The sequence below is a fragment of the Pituophis catenifer genome, unplaced genomic scaffold, assembly GCF_029215685.1.
Source record: "Pituophis catenifer annectens isolate HBS135680 unplaced genomic scaffold, rPitCat1.0.hap2 SCAF_7, whole genome shotgun sequence".
Taxonomy (NCBI): Eukaryota; Metazoa; Chordata; class Lepidosauria; order Squamata; family Colubridae; genus Pituophis; species Pituophis catenifer.
This window is the reverse complement of record NW_027256887.1, coordinates 50,215,153-50,235,203: the sequence shown is the minus strand read 5'-3', so window position 1 is coordinate 50,235,203 and position 20,051 is coordinate 50,215,153. Positions and strand designations below refer to the sequence as shown.

At 34.3% G+C, this 20,051-nt stretch overlaps 1 protein-coding gene across 1 annotated transcript in view; it reads right to left on the bottom strand.

The window, feature by feature from the left end:
- Positions 1-10,807: 10,807 nt before the first annotated feature.
- The window catches only part of TMTC2 (transmembrane O-mannosyltransferase targeting cadherins 2), a 229,075-nt gene continuing 219,831 nt past the window's right edge, over positions 10,808-20,051 (bottom strand). The window contains exon 12 of the mRNA XM_070947425.1: positions 10,808-10,987. Coding sequence (XP_070803526.1) covers positions 10,808-10,987 — 180 coding nt within the window. The remainder of the gene's footprint in view (positions 10,988-20,051) is intronic.

The following is a 20,051-nucleotide window of genomic DNA, read 5'->3' as shown; positions in this document are numbered from 1 at the left end:
AGAAACACTGAGCAAATTAAACATCCAGCCCATTCTAAAATATATCAAAATGGAATAAAGATTGTATCTGGAATCTGTATGATGTTAATCAATTGTCAGGGTTAAAGAGGCAATCCTCTTTCAAAACTAATGATTACTATTCATACTAACGTTAAATGATATGATGTTAGAAATAAGACTAAAGGTTAAAATAGGTTAATTGTAAAGGAAGCCACTGACTTCAGTAGTATAGCATAATAATGAAAGTAATGTTGATGGCTAACCAACGTCATATTGATTATGTTAAGCATAATCTGAATATGTTAAATAATAATGTGATACTGCTTGATCATTTTTTATATTAATTATATATTTTCTTGTATACAAGATGTTTTAGTTGAATTTTAGCCACTTCCACTAATCACTAACATTTTTTTATTTTTCATAGATTCATAGTAGAACTTTATCCTAAAACAATCTGAGCCTAGAAATTCTGCAGTTGCTACACGTAGAATAGCAAATAGCTTACCATTTGTTATCACGTCAAGGGCGATAGTATGCAAGCTGGCAAAATTAGTTCTTGCTACCTGTGGTGACACCCGTAATTAGTGGCTCGAGGCAAGTGTATTATTCTGCCTAGTGGTACAGCTGTTAATTTAGTAAAACTTGAATTCCATTTTTTCTTTGTACCTGCAATGCAAACTATTGCATATCCCTTCAGTAGTCCAGCAGGGTAGTCTAAATATTAAAATCTTTGTTTTATTGTCTTTCTGAATGACTCCTTTTCAGTCTTCCCCTGAAGCCTTCCCCTCCTACAAGTTCAAACTTAGCCATTGTTATCTTATTTATGTACATCACCCTAGAACAAAGCCAAAATGGTCATTCCTTGGCACCAGTTGACAATTCACAAGATATTATCTAATATCCAATTCAGAATGAGGCAAAAGTGTCCTTCCATTTAGCTAATCCATCTGACTTCTGAGTGCTTTCTTCTGATTGATTGATTGATTGATTGATAAAAATGCCCAGCTCAGACACTCTGACTCTAAGAGGCATTCAACATAAACTTACAATAAATCTAAAAGGAAAAAAATGAGAAAGAAACAAATATGCAATATAATAAAATGGCGTCCAAGCACATAACAAAACAGTCAAAGAGGGGACCACCCACTCAACCGATCCCTACTGCCTGTGGGAAATACCAGATCTTAAGGGCTTTCCTAAAGGCAAGGAAAGTTGGGAGCTGTTTTATATTAGGGAGGGGGGCAGATTGTTCCAGTAAGCAAGGGCAACTACAGAAAAGACACACTTCCTAGATCCCATAAAATGCCATGCAAAAGAAGGAACCTGGAACATCCTTGTGGAAGCATGTGCTCTATATAACATTATTTATCTATCCATCCATTTGTCCATCTATCTGATGACCTATACAACATCATTACTAGTCTATTTCTAAGAATAAGCATTGAATTATGGGCAGAGATATATTAAATAATGAACTAAATAACAGGAAAATTGAAATATTGTACTTATTTCCTACTCACCCCAGATATTTGCAAGCTTTGTTGCGAATCTCAGACCCTAGATTGTAATCTTTCTGGCATCATAAATTCCCTGTCACTTAATACAGAACATAGAGTAACAGCACTAAAAGGAAACTTGAATTCCTTCATCTGTAAATGTTGAAAAAAATGCATTGCTATTTACTGGAGTGATGTCTTCACAAAGAGGACAAAAGCCAGAAGAATGAAAGAATGGTTTTCCATTAAAGAAAAAGACAATAGATTGCCTTGTATTAATTTCCTTGTATACTTCTGGAAATTTCATACTTCAACTAGAACCATACCAAAGTAATAAAATGCACTACATTTTAAAATTGTCATCTTCATCAAAGTTTGGAAAAAGAACTTATTTAGCCCCAAGACTATTATACACAATGCTACAATTCCACATTAATTGAGTTGCCCTTGAAACAAAATGTTTCTCTCCTGGGAAGCTATGCAAAATAATTTTGAATACATTTGAATGTCTGCATATGAAAGCAATAGTTATCCCCATAAAATATATAGTGACAAGAATAACCCACTGAGTTTAGGAGAGGTAGAACCATATTACAAATGGGTAGGACAGGCTATGGAGTTGGAACCCAAACTAAATCTTGTTAGGCTGATTGGATAGGAGGAGCTCATGTCTGCATTTTTTCCTTTTCTACTTATTTTTCATTAGATTTCTTCCCTCCTTGAATAGTTGCAAGCATGTTGTAATTTTCCAAGAAACTGAAACTTTGACTCAATAGTTCCAAAACAATTTGTTTTGTCCCTGCTTGTCCTATTTTTGATATTAATGTGGTTGGAACGGCAAAAATGAAGCTTCATTGTTACTATACTAACAGTTGGGATGCTTATGAGATAAGCTCTCCACTTTCATTTTTCAGAGATTGTCCATGATCAGAAAAAAATCTGCCCTATGTATCTTATAATTTCCAAATTGTCTTTTAAAATAGAATAAGACTGTATTTTAAATTCTTAAAGAGGAAGATTCAGCAAAGACAAAGTACATAAAATATTTGTATTAACTGATGATCTGAGAGAGATGATAGTGATTTAGAGAGAGAGAGATAGAGAGAGAGAGAGAGAGAGAGATGATAGATAGATAGATAGATCGATAGACAAACAGATTTTTTCCTTGTTGGTTCTTGATTGTTTTTGTTTTTTTTTTTATTATCTGCTTGACGGTATGTGTCTTTGGTAGTTCCTTGATAAAGGTATTGCTTTCCACTTGACTGTTTGTCTGATATTGATCCCAAGTTGTTTGGGTTGGCTTTTGAAGAAGATGTGTTCTGGGTTTTTTTACGTACTTATAAGCACTGTTGATGTTACTTAGTTAACTAATGGAACAACCAAGTTCAGGGAATTCCAAGGACTCTGTAGTCACCTTTCATTTAAATTTCTTCAAATGCACTGGATTGCAATCTCCAAAAATTTCTCTCAATAAGCAATTTGGTATTATGGAAGTTGTAACCAAACACATCCGGAAGATGAAAGAGGCTTTGGACTTTACAGTATGAATCCTAAACTACTAAAGGAAACCCAGAAGTTATCACACAGAACTTGCTAATTTGTTCTTCTTGGTCTCCTCCCTTCCTCCTCCTCCTCCTCCTCCTCCTCCTCCTCCTCCTCCTCCTCCTCCTCCTCCTCCTCCTCCTCCTCCTCCTCCTCCTCCTCCTCCTCCTCCTCCTCCTCCTCCTTCCTTCTTCCAGCAAGTGCAACATAATATACTTATGCCCAGGATAATCATAACTATTAGAGAATGGATCAAGAATACCTGAACCATTATAATCCTAAGGCAAGAATCACCTCTGGTAGAAAGTAGAAGTAATCACTCAGTCAATGGATTTGGTATGACATACTACAGTAGATACTGTATCCTTAAATCTTTTTCTTCTGCTGCCACAATCATGGGGAGTTTTTTTATTTACTGTATATACAAGTGACTCTTAATGATTTTGGAGTGTGTAGGTATACATTTAAGCATGGTTCACACTTCGGGACTTTTTTGTAGAGGCCTATAAGCTGAATAGAAAATTTATTATCTGTATAAAATTTATTCTGAATTTGGTTTATCTTTATTAAAAAAAATATTTGCATCCTCTGGGAACTGTCTTGGATGTTCCTTTTATGGCAAAATATAGTATTATATTTTTGAAATGTCCTGATAGAATATCTGACCTAGTACTGTATTGCTTCATGCAAAGTTGCATATAGTTTCTTTTTAGACAACCATCACAATATCCTGGCTAGCTGGTTAATGATGAGATGCTTGATCGATTATGACAGTTGCCTGGGAATAGAAAAGATACCCATTTACAACATCACAAAAAAAATCTGATTGCTATGCCTGCCATGTAGTACCCAGTCATGAGATGAATATTTTGAAGGGCAGACTTGATTGATTGTCATCTCAAGAATGCTGATGAGCGTTTTTCATTTTTTCCCTTCAAAATAATTGGCTTTATTGGCCTAGCATGAATGATTCCGATTCATTAACAGCTCAGTTCTACTAGCAATTTAACACAATCAAATGTTATTAGGGTCAGGCACGATCTTCCCAAAGAAGACTCCCCTCAAAACACACTAGAATTAGCACTTCTATCAATAATAGCCTTCCTTTGTGTGGTGGAACTTTACCAGGACTTATGGCTTCAAAATATTTGTTTTTTGGTTTTGTATTAGAATAAAATAGAGTCCCAAAGATAGTACAATGGAGGGAGATAATCAATTCATTTTGTACACGATACTAAAATGAGAAAGCTTGCCTACACTATCTGATGGGTGACTAACATTGGATAATATGCTGCAACAGCAAAACTGACAGTATATATCCACAATAGATGTTTAACAATTCAAGCAGAAATGGCTCCCTTGTATACAATATGTCACAGAGTAAGGCGGTTTAGACATCTGAAATTTGATTTTTAAGACTCATAAGGAAGCTAATAATTATTGATGTTTGATGAAATGTTGTACTATCTAAACTATGGTTCAGCATTGGAAATGTAAATGGAAAAAAAAGGGGAGGCATATTACTAAAAAGGTGTTTTTCTTTTTTCTGTTTTTTAATTCAGATGTAAAAGGCTCCCTTTTTTGTACCATCTTATTTTTTTCTCCACTTTCTTTGTATTTTAATATTTTAACAATAAACTTAAAAATTAAGAATGATAAGGGATAGTGTGAAGCAAATTTTTAAAAAAGAAATTCTATTTCACATTACAAAAAACATAAAACAATTTTTGTTATCAGATTTAGCTATCCTGGCATGTAATTGTATCAAGAGACTCATTCTCTCACCACTTTGAATTGGTATCTATTTAGCAAAACTATTTTATTTTATTTTTGTTTGTGTTGTATATTTATTTCAGATATATTGTCATAATGACATTCTAACAGGTATGTTGCAAATCCCTTTAAATACTATTGCACTCATTTTTTATCAATTATATTCCGAAAGATCAAAAACAAAAAAACACATTAATCCAGAGACAAGTTTGTCATTTCACATTTACATGGAAAAACAAAACAAAACAAACAAAAATCTTTGGAAATCTCATAGACCAAAAGTTAACACTGAAACTGATCATCATATGCTTTAGATCCAGCCATTTCGTTAAAATATATTGGTAGTCTTCATTTTTCCTTCTTTTAAAATTCTAAATGAAAGATAGGGGCTAAATCTTGGGGGGGGGGAGTCCCATTGCACTCACAAACTAAATAAGGATCTCTGTGTCACAATTAGAGTTATACCAAGATATCTTCACCTCATCAGTGATGATATCCAGGATCTGCTTCTCAAATAAAAAAATTAAATTAAATCCAATGGATTTCCTCATCCTAATTAATGGAAAAGGCCAGTTTACATTCCAATTCCAAATAAAGACAATGCCAAAGAATGTTCAAACTATTGCACCATTGCACTCATTTCACATGCTAGTAAGGTTATGCTTAAAATCCTACAAGCTAGGCTCCAGCAGTATGTGTATCGAGAACTACCAGAAGTACAGGCAGGATTTCGAAGAGGCAGAGGAACTAGAGATCTAATTGCCAACATACGCTGGATCATGGAGAAAGCTAGGAGTTCCAGAAAAACATCTACTTTTGCTTCATTGACTATGCTAAAGCCTTTGATTGTGTGGATCACAACAAATTGTGGCAAGTTCTTAAAGAGATGGGAGTACCAGACCATCTTATTTGTCTCTTGAGAAACCTACATGTGGGTCAAGAAGCAACAGTGAGAACTGGACACGGAACCACTGATTGGTTCAAAATTGGGAAAGGAGTCCAGCAAGGCTGTATACTGTCACCCTGTATACTGCCTATTTAACTTATATGCAGAGCACATCATGAGAAAGGCGGGGCTAGATGAATCAAAAGTTGGAATTAAGTTTATCGGGAGAAATATCAACAACCTCAGATATGCAGATACCACTCTAATGGCAGAAAGCGAAGAGGAACTAAAGAGCCTCTTGATGAGGGTGAAGAAGGAGAGTGCAAAAGTTGGCTTGAAACTCAACTTTAAGAAAACTAAGATCATGGCATCCGTCCCTCTCAATTCCTCGCAAATAGATGGGGAAGAAATGGAGGTAGTGACAGATTTTATTTTCCTGGGCTCCAAGATCACCACAGATGGGGACTGCAGCCAAGAAATTAAAAGACGCTTGATCCTGGGGAAGAAAGCTATGGCAAATCTTAGACAGCATACTAAAAAGCAGAGACATCACCCTGCCAACAAAAGTGCATATAGTCAAGGCTATGGTTTTCCCAGTTGCAATGTATGGTTGTGAAAGTTAGATCATAAGAAAGGCTGAGCGTCAAAGAATTGAGGCATTTGAACTATGGTGCTGGAGAAGACTCCTGCGAGTCCCTTGGACTGCAAGGCAATCAAACTGGTCAGTCCTAAAGGAGATTAACCCTGACTGCTCTTTAGCAGGCCAGATCCTGAAGATGAAACTCAAATACTTTGGTCACCTAATGCGAAGGAAGAATTCACTGGAGAAGAAGAGCCTAATGCTGGGAAAGATTGAGGGCAAAAGAAGAAGGGGACGACAGAGAACGAGGTGGCTGGATGGAGTCACTGAAGCAGTAGGCGTGAGCTTAAATGGACTCCAGAGGATGGTAGAGGACAGAAAGGCCTAGAGAAATGTTGTCCATAGGGTCGCGATGGGTTGGACACAAATTCGCAACTAACAACAAAATTAATGGGAAACATATTTCTTTTACAATTTGGACATTGAATTAAATCATAATTAAAGCTATCTATTTTATGAAACACTGAATTAAGAAGTCTGCCCAGAATCTTGTGAATGAGTACATCCCTAATATTCATGGGGTTTTTTTCCCCATGAGGTGTAATAAGGGACAAATCTTCAATCTTTTTTCAGGGAACAGTGAGGAACACATAAGAGACAGCACTAGAGAATACCTTGAGATTCTGGAATATGCAGAAAAATATCATTGTCTAGCACAATTGCTAGTGTGTAACAGAGTTTATAAATCATGTTTTGTTTGAACCATGATTTGTCATATACCTTAGTTCACCCATAATTCCAAATTACAGAAAATAGTTTGTGAAGGTTCAGACATCATTATAAACTAAAATCAAAGAAACTATATTAGGGATTAATAGAGTACAGTAAATTCAGCCATTTTCAATAAAAATAAACATGCTATTACTTTCTAATTATTATACTTAATATACAGTATATTCAATAAAAATTAATCAAGTGTTGATAATAACAGATGACAGTGAATTCGGTGTATTTGTTATCAATCATTTATTACTGAAAACAAAGTGGATTTTCTTATCTGGCACATAAACAATTATTTCTACAAAAAGGAAACCCTACAAATCTTGATAATTTATACAAATATGCTTTCTCAAAAAATAAAAATTTAATTTAGTAAATTTGTGCTCTTATTTTTAAGCACTGTCTGCAATATCCACCACAAATCCCTGAGCAGAGACAACAATTTTAAACTTATTTGAAAATTGAGAGATATAAAGCCTAACCCTAAACTGAAAATGCATGGAAAAACAAGATTTTATTTTAACAATTTGTCATTGTTCGATTTGAGACAAGCAAAACTCCTGTACAACTTCATTGAAATCTAATGTATAAGAAATATAATTAAGAATAAAGAACATAAAAAGGGAGACGGTTTAACGAAAAGTGAAATGTTACAACTAGGAAGTTGACCTTGCATCTGATGCTGAAGTATAACATTTCAGAATGTCTTACTAATACAGTTAAATTGCTATCCTATACACAATTCCATGGGGTTCAACCCACTGAATTTAATTGGATTTATTCTTGAGTATACATGCATAGGATGATGCTAAAAATTCAATCTTCATCATTAATACAGCATTTGGTTTTACAGTTTTGAGAAAATGATGCAATAGTACATTGTTCAGTTAAATAGACAGTAGCTAACATTGCATTTTATCCATATCTGATTGCATAACAATGAAAATATTGAATTTCACTGGTTAACATTTTAGTTTTTTCTATCCCATTAAACAGTTTCTGGAACTGCATCTGGAAGGAAAAAATTGAACGGTCACTCATCTGCACAAAGCTCTAAAATAAAATAGGCTAATGTAAGAAAACAGAAATTAGAAGGTGGTGCCTAATAATAAAATGTTTCTAACAATGGTAGTCCTAATGGAAAATCAAGAAAGCTCAGAGTATCACCAAGGATGATATAAATTGTGGTTATGCTGAGAAAATAGCCCATTGTTCCTTAGTAAATCGACACAGAAAACTGGGGTGACTAAAATGCACAGAATAAATGTGTTCCTGTTTCCTTCTAAACACCAATACATTCTTTAAACATTTAAAAGCACGCCATGAAAAGCAACCAGAAGACTAGCAACAGTTGTGGAATCCTAGCTAATGACTATTTGCTACAGTTGGTAAATAAAAACCTTCAACAATGCATCAGTTCCAAAGTAGTAACAATGGAATGATATTCAATACAAACACTTTTTGTTAACATAGGGAGGATTCTTAGAGTCACCTAGCCTTCAATTTATGGATGTTGCAGGATATAGTGCCAGGATACAAAGGACCACATAACTAGCTCTCTATTTCTGAAAAAAACTATCCATGCTTCCCATTTTAATTCGAAGTGGCTTTAAGTATGAATTTAGAATTGGCTATGTGTTTTCTATGTGGCAGAGAATGAGGTGGCTGGATGGAGTCACTGAAGCAGTCAGCGTGAGCTTAAATGGTCTCCGGGGGATAGTAGAGGAAGGCCTGGAGGAAAGTCGTCCATGGGGTCGCAATGGGTCGGACACAACTTCACAACTAACAACATGTGTTTCCTAGATGAAAAATTAAGCCAGCCATAGCAAGCCCTTGGATATGTCTACAGTAGCTCTTTGGTGCCAGTCAAACTGATCTAAAGATGACTGATGGGTATATATGCCATTTTGAAATTATAGTGTAATTTGCCTAGTTAATAATAAAGGGAGTTGGTAAATGGTCTCATTTTTAAATGACGCTTTTATGCAAATCATAACAATTAGGCTAAATAAGTTGAAATATTAAACAAACAAAAAAAGAATGCAGAATTGAGTTAGAATCTGCACATATTTTTCTCTTCATCTATAAATAGTTAAATAAATGCAAAAATAATTGGCAGCTATTGTCAGTCACATAATTCCTTTTAGTCTAACACCTTGTGGATTCACTAAATATTTATTTAAAATATTAAACTCTTTTAGTCTCTTGCAGATAGCACAATGGTTTATTTTTCACAAACAGCTGGTAAATTCTCCTGCTAACATTTCAAAAATGCATTCACCAAATGCATGCCTACAAATTTGTTGTTAATCCAATGACAACATACTTTGAAAGTATATTTACACAAACTGGCAACCTGGGTATCAGTTTAATGGAGATAGTAGTTTGCTTTGTGTGTGCTTGATGCAAGATGCATCATGTAGTCAAGCCACAGGTGCAATCTACAGCATGTACAGATGCAATCATGCTACAAGTGTTTGCATATTTTCAAAAACAGTGTTAGTAACATGTTCACTTACACTGTTCTATCCTTTGCTTTCAATGTACTAAAAGGCAGAAAATTCATGTTTCTTCATGTCTATCCAGTTCATATTTAAAATGTCTGTATACAAATGCATTTCTTTCTTAATAAAATACATATTGTTGACGAGAACAAACATAAATCCATACTTTACATTTCATTATTATGGACATGGCTCTCCAGCTTAACACTGATCTGATCTTGGAAGTAAGGCAAGCTGGTTAAAGCAACAAAATATAACAAAGTTGAAGTCATGAGCAAGATTCAGTTTTCTTACCCAGTGGATAGCTTCTGTTTTAAAGTACAGAGCACTCCCGTTTTTAACCAGGGCAAAACAAAGAAAGAAGCATTTACTGTATAGTATAGGTTCAGCAACCTGCTGTATTTTTAAAAATAATTGACTATTCAGACCCTGGAGCATAGTACATTACAAGATGACAGAGAGCTTGCCTTAATTCTTCATTTACTTCATTCAGTACTATTGTATACTGTTAATTCTACATTCCAAGTCGCCTTCATTGTTGTTTGTTTCTACACTTTCAGAGAATAATTCCCAGCCAACCAGCCAACCAACCAACCAACCAAACAGGCTAACAATATGCATTTGCCAGTGAAGATTAGACATGAAACCACATCTTTCAATTTTTTTTTTCAAATAGTTGAGCTAGTATGTGAATTAGCTCAATAGGCAGGTCTGTGGAGTTATACAATATCAAGACAAATAGCAAACACATTTAGTTTTAGTATACATTTAATGAATTACAGCCTAAGAAAATAAATTTAAGCCAGTCTTTATCCTCTTCTAAATTCTTAGTTTTACTGGAAGGATGCTCAGTAGGCCAACATGACTTTTCTATCAGAAACCACATAAAAATGACTAAGTGAGAATGACTAATATGCCCTAGTGAATATGCTAAAATGGGTTCCTTTCTGGTGCTCCAGTTTCAGGTGTTTTTTTTATTTTATTTTCTGGATTTTGGCAATAATTATTAAGTCCTTCATGGAACTTATCAAAAAGATTCTACCCCTTTCTCATTTTCAATTTGAAACATCAAAATGCAGCCCTGTAGGTTCTCCTAGCAGCAATTACAACCTTTGACAATTAGAGCTTAGTTAGCAAGAGCACTCAACAAAACAGTGCTCCAAAAGTAATTTTGGATTTTATTTTTATTTTTTAAAACTCTTTGCAAACAAAAAAAATGACAACACTTTTTAAAAACCCTGCATTATGTTTTGGTTGTTCTTAAGCCTTGTTTTTCCATAATATTCCAGAGTTTGCGAAGATTTGATTGTGTGATGACATCATCCGGTTTAAACTGAAGGGCATGAAGATAGTTTGATTCAGCCTCCAAAAGTTTGCCATTGAGATGAAGAATAGCTCCCAAATTCATTAAGGCAGCTGGGTACTGGACAAAAAGAAAAAGAATGGAGAAAACATGAGTTTATCTTTCTTCATCCAAGAGCTTTCATCTAAGTAGCAAAATTACTTCCGTATGTTTTTGTAGGCTACTTTTATGGAAACAATTAAGAAACTGGAACAAGCATGAGTGTTAAATAAGGAATGGGTTGATCAGATGCACAGCACACTTTGCAGTGAAGTGTTCAGATGGAGAACATTAACTCCTTTAATGTGCAAACCACAGGTAATAGGACTTCTTATCACCAAAAGCTGTGCTCCCCACCTACACCTTATTTTCTTCTTACTAGATAAGGAAAATTGGAAGATAAGACTAGATGAAGAAAATCAATTTCATTAGATGTTCATTTAAAACTTCCTATTTTAGGTTTTGGTTCTATAGCAAGCTCAATCATGAGAAGGAATTAGAATTCAGTTTAATGAAATAAACAACTGTGTAACTTCTTTTATTCTGATGCCATATGCAATATCTTGATTATCATCACTCCAAATGTTAATGTTATCAAGAAAGCATACTAGGTTCAATTCAAGAAAACAGGTTAAATATAAATTTGAATGTAAATAATATGTTGCCTGATTGCACTCCTGCAGCTACTTTGGTAATGTGTCAAATGATTATGTTGAAGTTTGAGCGCTTTCAAAATGGCTGCATGTTTTATGCCCAGCTGTCTGTGTTGAGAGTTTGTAAAAATAATTCTTCAGTTTCAATTATGGTACTCATTAGTAATGCTGAATATTGCACCTACTGCATCATCAGAATCTTTAGAAATACTTACTAGAGGATCCTACGAAGTCTCCAGTACCTTCCTTTCACACTGCAAATAAGCTTTCGGCTTCTTGTCATTTCAGTATTTGGTAACTTTACATGCTTCAGCCTCCTAAGTGGATATTATTCACTTAGAATACTAGAGCATACTATGTGCTGATGAAGTTTTGGAGGCAACTATCTATTATTCAAAGACAGATTTAACTGAGACAATGAAAGACGGACAATTTCAAATGAATATGAGCTGAAGTAATGTTCTAGGAAAATAGTAGAAATTAGTCAGGAAATTATACAATACAAGGAGACAAACAGTCAATGACAAATTCATTTATTGGGATATAACATTTCAATACTTCCTAACAAAAGGGCATGGAGTGGTTAAATATGGGAATGATAACTACTATGTCATCTAGCCTAGGTCATTATTATGTAAATTAAAAATAACTAATATTTCCTGATAATTTTTGAATAATTTTTCTCATCGTTCTTGTGGGCTTCACCCACAATGATACCGTAGGTCTGCTTAGTACCACTACTGGCTATTAAATACATGAAGTGGACACCAAGAGGCTGCCTGCTTCTGCTGTAAAGTAATTATTGCATATCATCTTTCAAATTCTCTTTTTTATGTTTTACAGAGTGTTGTAAGACTTATAATTGTTTGGTTTTATAAAATCAATCCAAGTGCCTCCTGAAGAGATTTATTCTGCAGTGCACAAAATGCTTTTTGCTGTTCTATATTACAGCAATTCTTGATATTCAGCATCACTAAGGAAAGCCTTTATTGAACCAGAAGAACCCTCAGACTTACTAAAGAATGCTGGACATGTGGTATCAGATGAAAGGAAATATTTTGATATCCTTCACAAAGTACACAGTTTTGAAATCACTGAAGCTCATTGCTTATCTTTCTGTTCAATGCTTAAATGCTTCCATCAGTAATGCAATTGTCCAGATCTACCTTTATTACAAACAAAGGAATGTTAGAAAAAGAGAGCTCTTTCAATTTGTCCAACCCAAGAGAATGCACACTATCTGCCTATTTATTCCAAATACTATTTATGAAAATTTAGTATCACACCTGCAATGAAAATGTTGCCCTTTCCCACTTATGCTATGCCCAGCTGAAGGCATGAAACTGACACCTTGTCTAGAGGGTGCTCCTCAGCCAATTGTGCTAGACGTTATTCATGGCAAGCCAATCATTGTTTAAGGCCTGCAAAGAATAAAGGACTGTTAAAAAAACACTGCCTCTTATCCTAGCAATTATGTGCTGCCACCTGAAAATGAATGCAGCTATTTTCTTTATACATATATTTTTTTATAAAAGACAGATGAAGATGATTTTCAGTATATTAGCCACTAGTGGTAATGTGGGATTTCTCCAGCCACAGAACAAATGATACCCTAGCCACATGAAACAAAAAACATCCTCTTCATTCATTTCCTCTTGGAGACAGAGTCTTTACATCAAAAGGAGCCAGCTGAAAATTCTATTGAGCTTCTAATATAATTCTTTTATGGTTTTAGGGGAAATTATACAGTTATTAGGGAGGTTCCTGGGTACTCATTTGTCCAGGCTGTAAAGATTTATGATCTTTCTCCAAAGATTGCAATGCTAGTAAAGAAGAGTGTAGTGATAGCAGGTTCATCGTGATGACCCAGTGCCTGATACTTTTGCTACACTTGCAATTAAATTAGATTTGGGTCAAAAGTTAGTTCTGTATGTCACTATGGAAACCTACTTACATGATTGGATGCCTAATTCATATAACAATATTATCAAGTAAGAATAGTACAGGTAGAATAAAATGAAATAAAATATAACAAGAGAAAAGGAAGGTAATTAGAAGACTAGAAACAGCAAAAGTACTTTTTTTCTGAATTCAGCTTGACAAGTAATAGTAGAAGGGACCATCTTTCAGGAATGTTTGAAGTCAGAGTTATTTATTTCTCTTCTTGTTCTTTTCTGTTGTGCCTCACACACTTTTGTCATTTCCCCTTTTTCTTTCTTATTGATATTTTTATATAGTTCTAAATAGTTGCATTAAAAACATATACACTAACAGAATGCATTCTCTATCTAACCTTTATTTCATTGTGGGCAACCTATGGACTGGCTGGAGATACTTTTTAATTCCCCCCAAGTTTCTGGCTCAATCTGATTTAGTTTCAGATGAGAATTATTTTAAATGAGAGCTGGGCACTCTGGTGGCAACTTACACTCTTTCCCCAAGTTCCTCAATGCTCTATTGGCATCCTTAAAAATAAAATGATGCATGACCACAAGACCCATTTTGTTTAAAAGCATGTCCATCTGCCCTTGAATTGTGCCCTGAGGTACTGCCACAGTTCAAGAATTAATCTCATCTATTAAACCAACTCTCCTTTTATGAAGACATAGTCCTACTTATGGGAATCATTTTATGTAAACTCTTAACAGAAAAGTGCCCTATCCTCCTCCTCTGGAACTCGCTATTTCTTATTTCTGTCTTCATTATGCTTTCCCTCTCTTCCATTGCTTAAAAATACTCCTTAACTATGGTTCACCTCTACTAATTTTCATATGGTATTGTTTTTTTCTTTAAACAAAATTTATCAATAAGCAAAATAATACCGCTAAAGAAATCCTAACAAAATCAAATAAATACCTACCTCCTCCATGTACCATTATTAAAACAGAGTTTGGAAGTGTATAGAATATATTTCTAGTCTGAAGGATCAACGTGAAATTTTAAATAGCTATATTTCATGTATTTCCTGTTGTCAAATTTTGCGTGTATCTATTTGCATGGATACTGATATGCACACTTAAGGGCTGTATATCTTATTGGAAGTTTAGCCTTGAGTGCTTATGTCAATAAATTTAGTAAATGAATACACCTATTTTGTTAAAAAATAAAATACATGGAGAATCATTTTATTGATTTATTTCAGAAACTGGGACTATATTTGAATATAATAATAATTAACTGAAGGATTTTTCAAGACTAATTGTTGTTTCTTTAATTTTTCAGATTATCCCATTTCTCACAGTTTTAATAACACTGATTCAAAAAATAGTATCCACTGTTCTGCTATATTAAACCTATGCACCTCATAAGGATGTAACATTGTTGAGCAATTTTTCCAATTTCTCCAAAAACATTTTGACCAAAATGATTAATTAACACTGCCAATACCGATGGTATTATGTAACAATCTGTCTAATTTCAATTAATATAATGCAATTTAAATTCAATGTAGCACTATGTGACTTATTTTTATCTTGACTTTCTGGCAACATCCAAAGACAAATGTAAAGGCATTTTATGTTATAAATGTTATACTTCATCTGCCTGCCATTTTTATATGCCAGTTCATACTACCTTTGGGGTTTTAGAAATTCCTTTGTGCTGGCAAATAATCATAACAGCCATTCCACACACACACAGAAAAAAAGCATTAGCATGTTATTGTTCTAAGGTTCTTTGGTGAACAAGTTGAAAACTGTCCTTTAGTAACTTCCTTGCATTGGGACAGGAGCTAACAAGGAATTTCAACAGGCTATCATGAAGCCAAAGGACAACTGTCCTGTTGTTTTCTCACAGGGAAACCAGAGTAAAAGACTAAGGACTGAAATGGAATGAGCTGATATTGCTGTGTCAAGTTAGAATTTGGTGATTACAGTGTAAGTAAAAAGAGTATCTTCATAACATCTACAAATGGTCTATCTAGTACAATGGCCAGAAAGATGTCTTTCAGGGTATTCAGTATTCATTGCTGCTAAAGACAGACAGAAGAACTGGAATTGAGGCCAACATATAGTATATTTGATGCAAATATATCATCGAAACAATCTAAATATAGCAGCTATGGATACAACATATTATTTTACTTGGTAATCATTTTTGAATCTTCTTAAAATAAATTTAAGAATTAATTTGGAGTAAATTGTTCTATCACAAAAAATGTTAAGCCAAAGCAGCCATTCTGTATTTGAAAAGGAATGATGACTTCATGAAAATGTGAATACCAATCAAAATTTCAAATTATGTGCATCTGTATATTCATACAATCATTTAAGCTACTTTAGATAGATTGGAGGGGCAGTGAATGCTTAACCTTATAGCCCTTCGTTAGCAAAAATAATCAAAATATATGACTTTATGTATGACTTTCCAGGCCCTATCTCTTTTATTTACCATGGTAGCAGATTTTTCTCCAATACACAAAAAACTATCCAACTACTCTAGTGGTTTTTAAACAGCTGCATTAATTCGATGGGTGATACAACATGGCAATGTGCATATAAATACACATTTACAGAGGTAATTTCAATGAGGTTAAATCCTTGATTCTGCTGTTTGTTGTTTTCTGCATTCAGTGTGCCTATTTTTTTTTAAAGAACAGCCGTGAGGCTTTTGTTGCTGAAAAAGATTTAATGCTCTGAAAAACATGGCATCCAGATATTTCAGCTTAATATTAGGGTAGCTCTCTCTCCTTAAGCCAGTTGTATTCTGAAGGCTTGAGTTTGCTAATTGAAAACACATACAGTAGCTTGATAAAGAGGAATGAAATAATAAAAGAGAAAATGAAAAAGATTTATTGGCGGGGTGCATCACCAGACTCAGGGTGGTTCTGCTTCATCTTGCCAATGACCATGCTATAATGTGCTGTCAGGCCTTTTCATCCTCATGTGGTGATAGTAAGCATTTTACTTGAACTTTTATTTCTGCTGTTACTGCCAGGCTGCAATGTTTGATTTTTGAAAGCAATCAAAATGTCAACACATTATTTTTTTTTCTTGTTAAAAAGAACCATGTACTGCTGAATCACTTTGGAATTGGAGTTTTCTTTTTGACAGACCTCAATGTGCTACTTTCACAACAGATATGGACATGGAGTTGTCCTTAAGGTTCTTGGTGATGCTGCTGAATTAACTTGAATATATTAATTTTACATTCTGGTCGAGAGAAATTCCCTGAGGATGGGCTCCAGCATGAGTCTGAAAGCTCAGAAGATTAAACCTCTGGTTCTCAGACTCAGACTGGATCCTGCAACATTATCATGGGACACGTACATTCCAGTGGTGGGTTTCTACCAATTCGCCCCGGTTTGGATGAACTGGTAGTGGCGGCAGCGGGAGCTCCGCCCACCCACCCAAACTTCATCACGGACACTCTGTGCATAAGCAGAAGGTTCTGCACACATGCATGCTCACAGTTCCAAACCGGTAGCAAAGGAAAGTGGAACCCACTACTGGTATATTCATATGAATTTCTTCTGCAGGAGAAAGCTCCAATTTTAAATAATAGAAAGTCGTGTAAAAGAAATGTCCTCTTTATGGTAGTTTCTCTTCTTTCAAGTAATTATTATAAAAATTTACTTGGCATGATTAAAAAAATGTGTAATGTTAACACATTTTGAACACTACTATGCCTTGTATATCTAATTCAGTTACAACAAACATTAAAAATGATTGCAAGGGGCTTCTGGACAAGGAATGGGGACCTGAAGATGACTCTATGAAAGCAGAGTCAATGATTGCAGCAAAGACCCAGGAACAAGTAAGTAGACCAATTCTTTAAAACCTCTCTGCATAAGGAGAGAGCAGGTGGTAGCCCACATATGCTCTGGATGTCTCTCCTGGCAAGGAGGTGACAGGATGATAATTTTCTGTGGGTTTGAATACTTGGAGATGATGGGATCAGCCATCTGGCTCACAAACACAGCAGAGACTTTTAAAGCACATGAAGCAGACAAACCTCACTTTCTAATCACTTTTGCCTACTGTGTTTTCCTGAAAATAAGACCCTGTCTTATATTCTTTTGAACCCTGAAATAAGCGCTTGGCCTTATTGCCATGCGCTCAAAAGCCCGATTGGGCTTATTATCAGGGGATGTCTTACTTTGGGGGAAACAGAGTATTAGATTTACTTTGCTTATACAGACAGTTGCAAGTCATAACAAAAGATAAGTTATAATATTAGAAACTGGACACTAGACAAAACTAAAGATTTTAAGCAAGAAAAAAAATGTTTGATGTCAATTGATATTGAACTTGTAAAATGACACAAAATATTATAACATCAGAAATATTAAGATTTTTGAAGAATGGAGCCAGAATTTAGTAACTATAATAACAGCACTTTCAGTAATCATATGTGCTTCTATGGATAGACTTTATTTATGACGGAATGACAGAGGTAGAACAAACTTTATCTGACTAGACAGAGAATGTATAGAATGTGGACCTATAAATGACAAACCAAGAGAATGATTTTGAAAAGGACACTTTACTTGATATACACAAAAAAACCTAACTGAAGTTTTAAAAATCAAAAAGGAAATACAAATGATAAACCTACAGAATGCCTTGGAAAATGTTTTCCAATTGGATTCACAAAAGAGATTTGTTGAAGCCTTGAAGAAATCTGTCAGATGGGAAATAGAAGAACTGAAGAAAAATCAAATCCTATGACAATATTTGACTGAATTAAAGACTAGGATTCTAAGAAGTAAAAGGAATATAAAGGTGGTTCTTTTGTTCTAGGTTAGACTTTTTTATTTTTGTTATTTTTTGCAATGCACTGGCAAATATTTATGGAGTTTTTGCTGGATTTAAATATTGATGTTTTATGGATTTATTTATAGATAATATCTGGGATATGGGATGAAGAGATATCTATTTAATCTTAAAGGGGCTGAAGAGTTATTAAATTTGTTTACATTTAAATCTGTTGTGATGAAGGTTCGAAGTCACTTCTTTATATATTTCTTTTTCTTTAGTATATTCTCTCCCCCCCGCATTTTTTCTTTCCATCCATTCTTTTTCTCTTTAGTTTGTTTTTAGTATTATAATTAAAATTCTTCATAAAATTATATTAAAAAAGAAATTGTTTATGCAAACCACAATTATTAAACGAGTTTTACCTGAAGCAAAAGGGATAATCAATGGCTATTTGAAAACAACATTCTACATTCTTTGTGCAGTCTACAAAGAACAGTGCCACGAAATTTCCATTGGTAGAAAATGTGCTGTCTAGGCTGCTACTTGGTGCAGAGAATTGCACCTTCTAACACTGAAAGATCTACAGTGATTGTCAGTTTGGCTCAATTTTATCCTCTAATGATTTCAACAGTTTAGGCTATACAGGTAGTTAGCTGAAGGATTATCTGCCTTGTTATGTACCTGTCTATTGAGTGTCTAATTAACAATTGCAGAATAAGCTGCTATAGAACACTACAGCTTGCAGATAGGGAAGATGGTTAGAAAAGCCAGTTCTTCTTTATTCATATTTTTTTTAAAGTCATTTTTCTTCTTTTGTAAAATACTACAAAGGAAAAAAAAATCCACACACAGACATATAGATAGCCCTTGCCTTACCACCATTTGTTTAATGACCGTTTAAAGTTATGATGGTGCTGAAAAAAGTGATTTATGATTGGTCTTCACAGTTATGACTGTTGCAGTGACCCTGCGGTTATGTGATCCAAATTTGGGCACTTGGCAACTAGCATAGATGTATGATGGTTCCAATGTACTAGGGTCACATGATCACCATTTGGGACCTTGAAGCTGGTTTCCAAAAAGCAAAGTCAATTGGAAGCTGGCTTTGCTTAATAAAACAGCAAAATCTAGCACAACCCACTTAATGACTGTATTACTTAGCTATCAAATTCCAATCCCAATTGTAGTCATATATTGAGGACAATCTGTATACCAGACTTGTTTCAAGAATTATCCATCCAACAATATTAAGTACAAGAAAGAGAGCAGCTAGCTCAACCTGAAAACAAATTGGGATCTGTCTTTACAGTATAAACTTCTTTTCAAATATCACTTTCTGAACTTGCTTTAAAGTATATGAATGGTATCTGATATTTACATTTCAATATAATTTTATTTGTTGTTTAAAATACAGTTGATATATAAATTCCCAACTTTGGGCAATTAAATATTGATATGTGGTAACATGGTGTTTCCCAAAGAACTAAGGATGAGTTTTACATTTTTTTTCAACAGCTATATATCAAGAGCTTGATACACAGTGGGGAAAAACCCTTAAGAATTATTATTTCATTCCAAAGGGAAACAAGCTGAACATTTAAAATATTATTTAATTAGCTTAATCTCACTTCCTAAAGAATTATAATCCTTTAAATGTTGTAGTTATATAGTTTTGGAAAAAACAAAGCACATATGTGTTCCAGACATCACAAATTGCTTACAATTAAACTTCCCTGGTTCTTTAGCCCAAATATTTTCAGAATTATTCTGCATATAATTATATGTCATATGGAA